Genomic DNA, 13,562 nt, shown 5'->3' with positions numbered 1-13,562 from the left:
CTTTTTTAAAAAAACAAATCTTGTAACAGGTTTAACAGGGTAAGACACCGAGCCTGTTACAAATGATCAGCTGTCTAACCTGAACTCTGACTCTGAACCTGCTGTTTGACCAAGGCAAGGCAATGTTAGACTAAGATATGGAGACTGTGCATGTTAATAAAAGTATGTTCGCAAGTGTTTTCTATTATTTATGAATCTGGCAAGGCAGCAAACAGAAATGAGTGTTGATGCAAGCTGTTGAAATACCAGCCCTGATCTGTTGAATCACCAACAGATAATGTAAGAAGATGAAATGGATGCTAAAAATAAAATGAGCCAGAGAGCAGACAGCCTCTCTGTGGGTGAGATGCGCTGCCTCATGGCTGGTGCCAGTTGGAATTAAGTCACAATAATAATCCATCATCCTTTTTGTCCTTCCCTGATCAGGCGTACGAGCGTTCAGAGAGCGAGGAGGTGGCCGTCATCACCAAACTGGTCAAGAAGATTCTCATCATCATCTCCAGGCCTGCCAGGCTGCTGGAGTGTCTGGTAAGACTCACCGGCAGACACAGCAGTGATCATGACACAATATCAACATGATGCTTACCACAAAATATCTGTCCCTTCAAATACACATGTCACAGGTGACTCATGCATTGATGATATGGTGTAGTAATGACAGTTTTAGCTGTAGTAATAACACAGTTGCCCGTTGGAATAAACCAACAGCAGGTTTAACTTGTCGGACAGGATGCTGTTTGGAGTTTTAGTCCTTTTTTATAAGCTATTTGATATTGACAGTAGGTGTGTAGCTGTTAATTTATGTTCACAAGTTCCCCTTTTTCAACCTTCTTTCTTACAAGCTCTGTCATCACATAGCAGTTGTGTTTCCTGTTTTTTCCTAGTGTATAGGTTTCAGCTTTTTCCTTTAATTTAATTTTCCCATAGTCCTTTTTCTGGTTTCTTTACTCCTCTATGGCAGTAAACTGAATATCTTTGAGTTGTGGACAAAACAAGACATTTGAGGACGTCATCTTGGGCTTTGGGAAACACTGATCGACATTTTCCACCATTTTCTGACAACTAATCGATTAATCAAGAAAATAGTCAACAGATTAATCGACAGTGAAAATAATTGTTAGTTGCAGTCCTAAATGAAACCACAACATGTCTTCCCTTTCTGTTTTACAGGAGTTTGATCCCGAGGAGTTTTACCAACGTTTGGAGGTTGCAGAGGGTCACGCCAAGGTGGGCCAGGGCATCAAGACTGACATCCCCAGATACATCATCAGCCAGCTCGGCCTCACTAGGGATCCCTTGGAAGGTGCAGTGTTGATTTTTTAGTGTTTAACCTACAAAACGGTTTATTTAGGCATTTTAGAATACTTTGTTTTGGATGAATTGTACTGCATGCTCACTATTTTACCAGAATAAAATCATGATTTAAAAAAAAGATCTGTTCTCTCGATATGAGAACTTTGTAAAAAATTAAATGACATGGGGAAACGGTAATGGCACTATTCCTGCTGCCATTTTTATTATTGCAGGAATCATTGATATTTTTATGTAGCGTTTTATGCATTACAACATTTTATTGTTTTGAATGAAAACAATCCTTTTTTTCACAATATGTTTATTGGCTTTTTGCCACCTACATTTTGAATAAACAGAACCAACCTCCACAAACGCGGTCCCTCTCATCCCTAATAGCACAACATTCTCAGTAAATAGAGTAACTTAACAAACATAACATCAAATACAGATAAGCAAGTAATTGTAAATACGAGGCACATTCTTAAATGTGTGCTGGCGTTCATCATTCATTGAACTTTACTCAACTTACTACTGCTCGCACTGTTGCCGTCTTTGTACTTGTTTTTCTGTTTTTTTATTGTATCTGTTCTTATTGTGTACACTGTTGCCCAACTTCTGTTGATTTTCTCTAGTCTTAGTTCACACCTTAGTGTTGTTGAGCCCTTCATTGTTCAGTTAAACAGGTTGTGTGTTTGGTCTGTTAAATATTAGCAAAATACTCCCTCTACAGAACTACATGTATTCAACAGAGCCATTATAAACTAAACACAACAGCAAACGCTAACAAATCTGCTTTGGATACAGTGACAGTTGTAATTTTGCATCATTAGTCAGTTTGAAGCAGTTATTGTCGTCAATGGTGTTCATTTAAACTGAAAGGTGTTTGATGTGTGATTACAGAGATGGTCCACCTGGAGCAGACGAGTCCGAGTCACAGAGCGTCCAGCAGAGAGTCTGATGACGCGGGAGAACAGGTATAAGATGAAACAGTTATAAATAGTTATAATGAATTGTAATGTGACTCTCAGTTTGACAGAATAAACTGTGGTGGGTGAAGTAATGTTAAAGGCAATGGCTGTTGTACTGAAGAAATTTAGAACAACACCGAAGGGGTTTCTTGAAGTGGGGAATAAAGCACTGTTGTTGATACAGGCAGATACATTATCATAATAAAGTCATGGACTCATGCTTTTCAGAAGTCACGCAACAACTAAGTTCCTGTTATTTTCCTTCTGTTTTCTTTGGGACGTGTGTGATTCAGAGCCGAGCAGCCTGCACCCCTCCTCGTAGGAAACCACTGGAGAGCGACTTTGAGACTATCAAGCTCATTAGCAATGGCGCCTATGGGTGAGTAAGGCAGACTTCTTTGTTTTTGCGTCCAACTGACTCAGTCTCATTGTGGACACCACAGAGAGCCCAATAAAAGCGGAAAAGAAACTAAAATGAGGATGTGTTGCCGTAGTATTTTTGTGTTTACACTTAGAATTTGTCTGGGCAATTTCATTTCAAGTCTGAACTGATGTTCACTAGTAAGTGATGCGTGTGTTTTCTCATCCTTTTTTCCCCCCTGCTCCCCTTACCTGTTATTCGCCTATAAACTCTATAAAACTCCTCTCCTATATCCCTGTTTGTCCTGTAATTTTCCTTCTTTTTCTCCTCTTGTGTCCTCCTCCCTCCCGTCTCCCGCCATGCAGGACTGTGTTTCTGGTGCGCCACAAGGACACCCGTCAGCGTTTTGCCATGAAGAAGATCAACCGGCAGAACCTGATGCTTAGGAACCAAATCCAGCAGGTGTTTGTGGAGCGAGACATCCTCACCTTTGCCGAAAACCCATTTGTGGTTTCTATGTTCTGCTCTTTTGAGACGCGGAGGCACCTCTGCATGGTCATGGAGTATGTGGAAGGTGAGGTTTGAGTTGGCCATGCATATGTCCATTTATTTGCCAGGAATATGGCACAAAACCAATATCATTTATAGTCTTTCTATGTCACAGACATTCAGAAAACCTAAACAAAGCATCTGACTGTCTTTGTACTTTAAGGTGGGGATTGTGCCAACCTATTGAAGAACATCGGTCCTCTGCCCGTGGACATGGCTCGGATGTATTTTGCAGAGACTGTCCTGGCTTTGGAGTACCTTCACAACTACGGCATCGTACACAGAGACCTCAAACCTGACAAGTGAGTCCTCATTTCACAGCTTTCATTTTTTTCTATCTCTGCTTTCAGGCAGCACCTAAAGTACTTTTCAAGCTTTCATCATTTTTAGACTTCATCTTTAAGAGCCTGGCAATCTTTTTGAAGTAGGGACAGAATTTTCAGAAACGTTCAGCCTTTGATATTTTTCACAGATCTATGTTTTGGATGACGGCGTTTGATGTAACATGAAACATTTCTGTTTCCTTCTTTTGTAGTTTGTTAATCACCTCCATGGGACACATTAAGCTGACAGACTTTGGGCTGTCGAAGATCGGCCTAATGAACATGACCACCAACTTGTATGAAGGACACATCGAAAAGGACACCAGAGAGTTCATTGACAAACAGGTTCGTCTCTTCTCATCTCTTCATCTCGTCTGTTGTGTTTATGACCTTAACAGACAATCAATCTTTGCTCTCTTCTTCATCTGTATTTCCTCTCTACAGGTGTGTGGGACTCCAGAGTACATTGCTCCAGAGGTGATCCTGAGGCAGGGCTATGGGAAGCCGGTAGACTGGTGGGCTATGGGCATCATCCTCTATGAGTTCTTAGTGGGCTGTGTGCCTTTCTTTGGAGACACACCAGAACAGCTCTTTGGTCAGGTGGTCAACGGTAAGTGCATTGTTACTGAGTCATTGCATGCAAGTTTTTCCACACATAAATCTCGCACAATACAGGTTTAATGTTTTGTTTGTTTTAGTCTTGGGTTATTGGTCATCACCTCATTGTTTCTGTGTAATTAAATCCCTTCATTGAATCACTGGTATGTTCATCTTTGTCCAGATGACATCATCTGGCCAGAAGGGGAGGACGCTCTGCCAGCTGATGCTCAGGACCTTATCACCAGGCTGTTGAGACAGACCCCTTTGGAGCGTCTGGGAACAGGTTGGTGGCAGTGTGACTGATGATGAACGGGTGGACAAAGACCCTCTAGAGTATAGCCTGCGAGGTCCCAGGTTGCAAAGCACTGTGACCTTCTGCTGGCCAAGAAGGGGCACAAATAGATTTTCTTATCACTTTTACTCGGGGGGGATTCACTAGAGAGAGAGAGAGAGAGAGAGAGAGTGAGAGAGAGAGAGAGAGTGAGAGAGAGAGAAAGTCAATGCAACTCGAATGTTGGAGAAATATAAAGTTTTTAAAATATTTAAAGGTAGGGTTGGTAGTGTTCTTCAAAAACATTTTTTGGTATATTTGTTTAAATTCTCATTACATCCCGACGGCAATCAATAAATCAAATGCTCTGACAAAAAAAAGAAAAAGATCCGGTATCTCTGGCAGTTGCAGGACTGTAATAAACCCGTCCAATCATTTCATGCGGTCCGAATGAAATACCTACCTGCCTACCTCTGCGCACTCAGTCAGTGCACTCAGTCAGTGCACTCATTGCGCGTCATCGGAGTCTTACACAAGCTGCTAGCTTTTGACAGCTGTGAGTACTAACAGTAGCCATATTTGTTGTTTATGTTCATAATGTTAATTTTGAGGGCGTGGCTTTGGAGGAAGTCCTGAAGGGACGGTATGTCAGTGTTGCCGACTTTCTCTGTAGATTTAGGGACTTTTGGAGCTAGTGCTGCTACTTTCATTGGAAAACAGTTGGCAACACTGGGTTGGGTTTTTCGGTTTCATAATTTTTAAAATCTGGTGTACTCTTGCTGGTTTCTCAACATTACCAACCCTACCTTTTAAAGTTGCTCTTTTACCTTAAAAGACTTCATCTCAGCACTTTGTTGGCAGTTTGAGCTATTTTTGTGGCTGTATTTGATGGAAATTGTTCAACAAATACGCACTTTTATGTTTACATCAAAGCTGTGATAATGAGGGTTAATAAGGCAACATCTGGAGTGAGGCAGAGCCGTGGTAAACAAGGAGGGCTGGGATAACTGGTGAAAGCTCCAGAAACTATTGACTTGAGTATGTCAAAGGGTATCAAGGGAGACGCTGGGCACATATTGGCTGAGGAGGAGCTGAAAACCAGGCCCAAAATTGTCTGATTTTTCTTGTTGATTTTGTTCTCCAGGTGGAACCACTGAGGTGAAGATGCACATGTTCTTCCACGGTCTGGACTGGAATGGCCTCCTGAGACAGAAAGCTGAATTCATACCTCAACTAGAGACGGACGAGGACACCAGTTACTTTGACAGTACGTGGCACACCAGTTAGATTTACACACCTTTCCTGATCCTAGTATGGACTCGCCTAACTACAATGCAAATATGGATCTCTGTCTGCATGACACAGACAAACCCAGACACACCTTTGTTAGAAACACAGAAGGACGCAGGCCTATGAGAATACAGTAACGCCTCGCGGTAATTTCTGTTAGGATGAAAAAGGGTCGTCAGCTTTTCATTATTTAATACACTATCATTGTGTTTCCTCCAGCCCGATCAGAGCGCTACTGTCACCTGGACTCAGATGACGACGATGAAACCAACGATGATGAATCATCTCTGGAGCTCCGACAGTTCTCCTCTGTGGCCCACCGCTTCAGCAAGGTACTGCCCTGCTTCTTGGTCTTCTCCTGTAGATTATTTCACACATTTATATATAGATATATTATTAAAAGATATATCTCACATTAACGACTCTTTGATAGAATACAACATTGGTGTGATCTCTCCAGATATCTTGTTCAAACATTTCCTTTCTCAAACTGCAGGTGTACAGCAGCACAGAGCACCTGTCCACCTCCACGCCGTCCAACCAGAGCCTGTCGTCGTCGGAGCGAAGCCACAGCGAGGAGAAGGAGGAGCGATGGGAGGGCAGGGGAGTCCTCTCCCCTGGCGACGGACACAAACAGTTGGCTAGTGGAGACAAGAGGGCAGATGGACACAGGGGGAGGTGGGAGCATGAAACGTGAGAGAGTGATGTCCTTATTATGAGAGCGTTCTCGCCTTGTTAGCTATCAATTTAATGAAAAATGTGAGATTGAAGTGTTAATACTCTCTCGTTAAATATGAAGCACTTTATATTCAAATGAGCAATTTTTTATGAGATATTGAAAATGGTCTTTTTGGAATAATGTTCTATCCTTTCTATATGTAGTTTGTATGTTTGTTGATGTGGGTTTTCTCAGTACGCTCTGACTTCCTCCACCGGACATGCTTTCCATTCAGTGCATACTGGGAAAAAAATTGTGATGTGTGATGAGATCAGCATTTTTAAAATAATGAATGGGGACTACATGGTTATGTTTTTCCTCAAAATGAATGTAACCAAATAACTAATGGTTGAGAAACATACCAGAGCTCATTCACCTGCACATATGGAAATGCTAAAACAAATCTGGATTTATGGATTTTTTTTAATTCTTAGTTGCTCCATAGTTCTACATCAGTATACATGTTTTACTGACATCCTGAATGTTTACTGTGTCTTCCTCGCAGTTTGCGTCCTCGCGCTTCATCCAGCTCCTCCCAGTCAGAACGCAGCGCCAGCCCGCTGGTGATGAACAGCACCCAGAGCCTCGACATCATGCCTCGCTTTGCCATCTCTGCCGAGGAGGAAGGTAAAAGACCGACAAACACAGACTCTCTTCTCCTGTTATTTAGCAATTCAGAAACACCAGTGCTCACAATCTGCACCTCCTGATATTCTAGACGGGATGGTTTCCAACCTGCGGCGCATCCGGCTCCGGAGCAACAGCACGGGCACCAGGCCGTCCTTCCGAAGAGGGGCGTCCCGGCGCATCGCCCACCAGCTGGAGACCCCAGAGAAACCCAGATCCACAGCTGGAAAAGTCCCCAAGTCTGCCTCCGTCTCTGGCCTGTCCCTCATCATCACCCCAGGTAGACAGGATGATAGTAATGTCTTTAAAATGTAACTTTCCCAAGTTCCCATTGAAGTTAGTATAGATTCAAATGCTTGCTCAAATTCCAGCCACAATCATGTTTTTTTAATCAAGTCTTTTAGAGGCACAACTGTAATCTGTTTATATTTGCCAAGACTATTAATGTGTTTACAGTGCCCTCTACAGCCTGATGCAGTGTAATTTACACAGTAAACACACAAACCATAAATATTAATACTGTGGCCAAGGTTAGAAGAATGTCACTTGACTAATTATGATGTTTTCCCATTTCAATTATTTAACTAAGAATCACATATAGTAGAATAACCTCAATTTTTAGCATTAGTATTAAGATGGTTTGGTAGAAGTAGTTTTATCAAATGCTGAATGATGCAAAAATTAAGAATCCATAAACACTCATCTGATGACCTTTCTAATCGCCTTCTTCTCCCGGTCCAGATGACTCAGCAGGTCCTCCTACGAGCCCCAAATCGTCTTTGTCCCTGTCGTCCAACCCCTCGTCCAGAGACTCGTCCCCCAGCAGGGACCTCTCTGTCAGCATCAGCTGCCTCCGGCCTCCCGTGGTCATCCACAGCTCGGGGAAGAGGTTCGGCTTTGCGTTGCGAGCTATCAGAGTCTACATGGGAGACAGCGACGTCTACACCGTTCACCACATGGTCTGGGTATGTGTCCTCAACCTTGACTGTAGCTGATTCTGTACAGTATATTCAACACATTTAGAGTGTACTTATTACATTTAATTCTATAAAAAAAGTCAAGACTTTCTTTTTTTTCACTGAATGAGTAAAGCGAAAACATTGGTTGTAATAATTGCATAGGTGAAACACTGTCATTCATGGAAACAGCTGATTGGATGGTTGCTTGACCAGTAATTTTAATCTGAGGTTGTGTGTGTGTTTGTGTCCACAGTGTGTTGAGGACGGCAGTCCCGCACACGAGGCAGGATTGAGGGCTGGTGACCTCATCACTCACGTCAACGGGGAGTCGGTCCAGGGACTCGTCCACACTGAGGTGGTGGAGCTCCTGCTCAAGGTACGAGGATAACTTTCTCCATACATATTTTGATGATTACAATGTTTTTAAGTAGGGACAAGTCTAAATGTACTGCTGCGTCTTTCTCAAACAAATCATACATCCATATATCATTTTGTGGCTCTGCTCCTACTCAGAGAGAATGCCGTATAGACAGGTGTTTATGTTAATGATCTGTTTTCAACAGAGTGGCAACAGGGTGACCCTGCAGACTACTGCTCTGGAGAACACGTCCATCAAGGTGGGCCCTGCCAGGAAATCGAGCTACAAGGCCAAGATGGCGCGGCGCAGCAAGAAGAGCAAGAGGAAGGACGGACAGGACAGGTACATGAGGGGAGAATTAAGTCATATGCAGCAGCAGCATTACAGCATTACCCGTCTGAAGCCTAGCATTAGACTTCAGATAGACCACTTAGACTTCAGTCACCAATGACTGTAGATAACAGTCATACATTTCCATTCATTTATGACTCAAAAGAGACAGATGCACTAATATAGCTTTGATCAAATGTGTCTTTTTCTTGTTCTTCATTGTTTTACCTCTCATTCTTATTTTTGGCTCATTGAGAGAGACTCTTTGTACTCAAGTAAGCATGCAAAGAACAATATTAACACACCTGACACCTCTTTCCTCTTGAACAGTCGACGACGTAGCATCTTGAAGAAGCTGTCGAAGCACACACCTCCTCCGCCCATGCAGAGCAGTCGTAGCTTCTCGTCGGGTTTCCATCAGTCATCTAGCGACAGCCTCTCCGGTTCCCCCACGCAGAGTCTCTCTCCCGGGCCGTCCACGCCTTGTCGCTCTCCTGCTCCTGATCACTCCGGAGGTGAGTTGCATCTCAAAAAAGGAAGCTGTCGATCTCTTTGTGTGTTATGTTTTTATGTCACGTCTTGTGAAAAATGTCTAGTAATGCTAAACTGTTTTATTTCCTTCTCTTCCTGTCAGATTCCAGTTCCTCTCCTAGCTCCAGCTCCCCTAACTCTCCTGTCCCACAGGCCCGTCCCAGTTCCCTACACGTGTTGGGTCGCTACACCAAAGCCGGCCGCTGCAAGTCCACCAGCAGCATCCCTCCTTCACCGCTGGCCTGCATCCCTCCTCCTCAGCCCCTCTCTCCCCAGTGCTCTCCATCCTGCCTCCCCAGTCACCCCAAGTCCCTACAGGGTTTCCACGGCAAGACACTGTCGCCTCCCACCATCACCCGCCATTCTGTGCGTCCCCGCAGCGCAGAACCGCCGCGCTCGCCGCTCCTCAAGAGGGTCCAGTCCGCAGAGAAGCTGACGGGAGACAAGATGACGGGGGGTTACCACGGGGACAGAAAGGCTTACAGCACCCGCCGCCACACCATGGAGGTGCCTCTGTCTGAGGGGGAGGGACTGGAGGACATGGAGGGCGACACCGCCACTGGGTTCGTCTGCGTCGGCGAACACGGACGTCATGGTCCGTACATAGGAGGGCAGAGAGGCCACCAGGACGCAGCCAGCGGAGGCAACGAACACTACCGCGCCACCGCCTCGCCACAACACCGCGGCGGCAACCACCACTCCAAAGAGGTGGTGGTGATGAGGAAGCTGGCGCTGTCGGAGCGGAGAGACTCCTTCAAGAAACAGGAGGCAGTGCAGGAAGTGAGTTTCGATGATTTGGAGGAGAGAGAGAAGACGCCGAGCCCAACGTTTCCCGTCACGCAGCCGAAGGGGTTCAAGGCGTCCTGGATCAACTCGGCTCCATCAGAATCAGCCGCGAAGCCGGAAGGAAGAGGATCACAGGGTACAACAACGCCGCAGAAAGCCAAGTCGAAAGACAAAGAAGGGTTTTAGCCAGGGGATGACAGGTCAACGAAGAGTCTCACTCAGGAGACTGAGAAGTGAAGATACGTCTTTGACCTACTACTGTACCTACATTTGAAGGCCTTGCATGTGTGTCCAGAAAACTGTGACCAAGTCCCAAATCATCACGAGCAACTGCTTGAAGAACAAAGTTAACATCGACGTTTCTCAGTAATATATGCATCCTGCAACACTGTTAACAGAATAATGACTGCCAAACTATGTTTACTTCCTCGTTGCTTGTTTTTCTCTCTCAGTTCTCAAATCACTGTGGCACCTGTAACTGATGTATTTTGTAAATATATTTTGTTTTAAATGAAGAAACTTATTTATGACTTTTTATGCTCATCTTGTTTTTTTCAGTTGCTGAAAATGCCTTGGATGCTTCAGCTGCTCTTAGTTCAGGTATTGCACAAAAGAAAAGCCACGCAACAACTTCTCAGTGTGGTTTTACAGCCGACGCTGAAAAGGGCAGTCGATATTGTACCATATTTGTTTTTATACCTCAATGCCTGTCTAGAACTGGGTGTTGTTTTGTGTTCAGATTGGGTCTTTGAAACAAACTTGTCCTGCGACATATAATGTATTATAGAATTTCAGAAGATGTTCAGTGCCGCCTCTCTATCACACAGGTCGGCGACCATTTGGACTCATCAATCCCGAACACAGGCCTTGTACAAACATTTTGAAAGGACAAAAAATATCAACATCTCAATACTCGGAGGCCTAGCAGTGGTGCCAAAGCATGGTTTAGCCATAGGAACCATTAAAAAAAAGAGGTACTGTAGTTGTACATAAGAAGCTTCATGCATGCATGGGCTCTACTTCCACCTCATGTCTGTCCTGTAAAAAAAGTGTCACTCATCTAGCGGTGGTTTAACCTGATCAACATACAGGTGTGTAGATAAAGCTTTGTGACTACCTTCGGGAACCAGACTGTTGTCTCTGTCCTCTAATAAACTTCCGTCCAGCTCCTTATGAACCTAGTCTAGCTGAAGTGTTTGCACAAGTTGTCGTAGCCGTGTAACAGTTGGAGCACATTTATATTTCAGGATTTCCTTCTCCGTGAGATTCAAAAATTGTACAGTGGATGCAACACACAAAACCGGTTTCCTTGGCTGTTTTCCTTTAAAATGCGTGTAATGAATGAATGTTTACATTTTAGTGCAAATATGTGTGTGGACTTGTCATGGTTTTTGTTAAATTATTATGAAAAAAAAAAGAAAGATGAATGACGGGGAATTCAACCAGAGGCCCTGAGTGGATGAAGGAATGAGTAGAGGTGATCTCCTTTTGTATATTTTGATATGGAAACAGTCTTGTTGCAGTACTAATAATAACCTATGCTGTTGATGTATATTGTATAAACTATGGTGGACCTTATAACAGCTGTTGATGGTGTTTAATTGAAAGTGACCTTGTAAGGGTAGATGGACTCGGGATACTTATATGTGGCATAGGGTCTTAATCTCAAGGATTGTGTATGCTTCACATCCCAGTATAATATTCCCACAATTTTACAACATATTTCAATTTTTTAAGCATTTTGGAAGTTATTAATCTCGTCCAAAGGGCCTTGGAATTCTTAAATTTGACTGATTTGAGCTTGAAAGATGATAAATCAAGTTTTGTTATGAGGCTATGTATTCTTTATTTTCTATATTTTTTTTTTAAGCCTTTTTTTTAATTATTGTTTTTATTCAGGAAATGTTTGAATCAGCAACCAAAAATCTTATTTCAGATTAATTTGTAACACAGAAGAAACTTTTGTTTTGTTTTTAAGTTTTACGAAGGCACGCCTTTCTATTTTGTAGAGTTGGAACTGATAATTTGGGAATTTTATAATGGATGATTAGCACATACTAAGCCTTGAATGGTGGTTGTAGACCGCGGGGGTTCATGTTAGAAGTTAGAAGTTTGTTTGTTGTACTTTGGGGAAAAAAACTGTCTGTGTAGGATTTATCACTGAATTTCTGATGCAATATACATCCTGTTATGTTGTTCTGATTTGATCTTTTTATTTTGTACCACAAGTTGTATCATCATGCAGCAGTCCATACCAGCGATTCAGCATCACACATCGAAATGAAGCTCCACAGCGACTCTTCTCATCTCTAGTTTTGCCAGCGTGTGTGTGTGTGTGTGAGAGAGAGATACACTCCATTTCTTCATATGGGTGCTCAACTGTCATTCTCCATCATTTCCCCACTTGTTTTAGTGTGTTTTTGTATTAAAAGTTGTTGACCCCAAAAAAACAAACTGGCCTTTATGAAATTCCTACCATGTGGGTATCTGATGCAGACTGGTGTGACATTGTGTTTTTTTTATTGTCTTAACAGTGCTTGAAATAAATGCATTGCAAAGGGACTACAAAGTCCAGGACTACAAAGTGTTTGTACTTGTCATTTGTCCCTCATACAACAGTAAATGCAAGTTTGTGGCTCCATAAACAATCATAATCTTTCCTTGGTGTAGATATGATAAACACATATAAATACTACAATAATATTACTCTGTGTAGTAATAATACACTAGATAAATGTTCTGTTTATACAGATAAAATCCAGGTTTTGTCTTTTACGGTTGTCCCATATTCTGTTAAACCAGTCACAGTTAGAAATGTATAAAGAAATAGATAAACTGGAATCATCTTTAAGCTTTGAGAAATGTAAGATATTCAGTGATGGAAGAAGTATTCAGATCTTTTACTTCAGTAAAAGTAACAATCCCACAGTGTAGAAATACTCAGTTACAAGTAAAAGTCCTGCGTTCAGAATTGTTCTTAAGTAAAAGTACAAAAGTATTAGCATCAAAATATACAAGTATCGAAAGTAAAAGTATAGTATGTCAGAATAATGTATTATATTCATTCATAAATTAATGTATGTATCACTTTAATGTTACAGCTGGTAAAGATGGAGCTAATTTTAATTTAACTTTATATACTGCTAGCTCAATCTATAATAATATATCATCATGTATTTGTTGATGATGTTTTAATTATCACAATCTGAAAAGTAACTAGTAACTCAATTTATCAAGTAAGTGTAGTGGAGTAAAAAGTACAATATTTCCCCCTGAGATGTAGTGGAGTAGAAGTATAAAATAGCATAAAATGGAAATACTCAAGTAAAGTACAAGTACCTCAAAAGTGTACTTAGCCTAAGTAAAGAAGCCTACTTGAGTAAATTTACTTAGTTACTTTCCACCAGTGAGTAAATGTAATGTATAATATTATATCATATTTTTATATATATATATATATTTATATATATATATATATATATATTTTTTTAATAATACTTTATTTTTTCCCTTTTTTTCGAGGTTGTTTTCATATATGCAGTTTACAGTTCGTAATTACAATACTTTATAAACTAATTTTTTAAGTAGTTGAGCTTAT

The 13,562-nt window shown here is 41.9% G+C and overlaps 1 protein-coding gene across 5 annotated transcripts in view; it reads left to right on the top strand.

Moving 5' to 3' along the window:
* mast3a (microtubule associated serine/threonine kinase 3a) overlaps positions 1–12,548 on the top strand; it is a 37,156-nt gene extending 24,608 nt beyond the window's left edge. For 3 of the 5 annotated variants that reach the window (XM_037787161.1, XM_037787163.1, XM_037787160.1), the window contains 19 exons: positions 427–528; positions 1,171–1,303; positions 2,194–2,267; positions 2,555–2,640; positions 2,988–3,196; positions 3,335–3,473; positions 3,707–3,839; positions 3,939–4,104; positions 4,276–4,377; positions 5,510–5,632; positions 5,875–5,987; positions 6,152–6,348; positions 6,879–7,000; positions 7,092–7,280; positions 7,742–7,965; positions 8,213–8,335; positions 8,523–8,659; positions 8,978–9,162; positions 9,282–12,548. In XM_037787161.1, the coding sequence (XP_037643089.1) occupies positions 427–528; positions 1,171–1,303; positions 2,194–2,267; positions 2,555–2,640; positions 2,988–3,196; positions 3,335–3,473; positions 3,707–3,839; positions 3,939–4,104; positions 4,276–4,377; positions 5,510–5,632; positions 5,875–5,987; positions 6,152–6,348; positions 6,879–7,000; positions 7,092–7,280; positions 7,742–7,965; positions 8,213–8,335; positions 8,523–8,659; positions 8,978–9,162; positions 9,282–10,150 (3,426 nt within the window). In that variant the 3' untranslated portion in view covers positions 10,151–12,548. The remainder of the gene's footprint in view (positions 1–426; positions 529–1,170; positions 1,304–2,193; positions 2,268–2,554; positions 2,641–2,987; positions 3,197–3,334; positions 3,474–3,706; positions 3,840–3,938; positions 4,105–4,275; positions 4,378–5,509; positions 5,633–5,874; positions 5,988–6,151; positions 6,349–6,878; positions 7,001–7,091; positions 7,281–7,741; positions 7,966–8,212; positions 8,336–8,522; positions 8,660–8,977; positions 9,163–9,281) is intronic. The other 2 variants (XM_037787164.1, XM_037787162.1) reach the window with 2 other exon arrangements.
* Positions 12,549–13,562: the final 1,014 nt, after the last annotated feature.

The sequence above is a fragment of the Sebastes umbrosus genome, chromosome 12 (assembly GCF_015220745.1).
Source record: "Sebastes umbrosus isolate fSebUmb1 chromosome 12, fSebUmb1.pri, whole genome shotgun sequence".
Taxonomy (NCBI): domain Eukaryota; kingdom Metazoa; phylum Chordata; class Actinopteri; order Perciformes; family Sebastidae; genus Sebastes; species Sebastes umbrosus.
The sequence above is the reverse complement of the archived record's forward strand: the minus strand, read 5'-3'. Positions and strand labels throughout refer to the sequence as shown.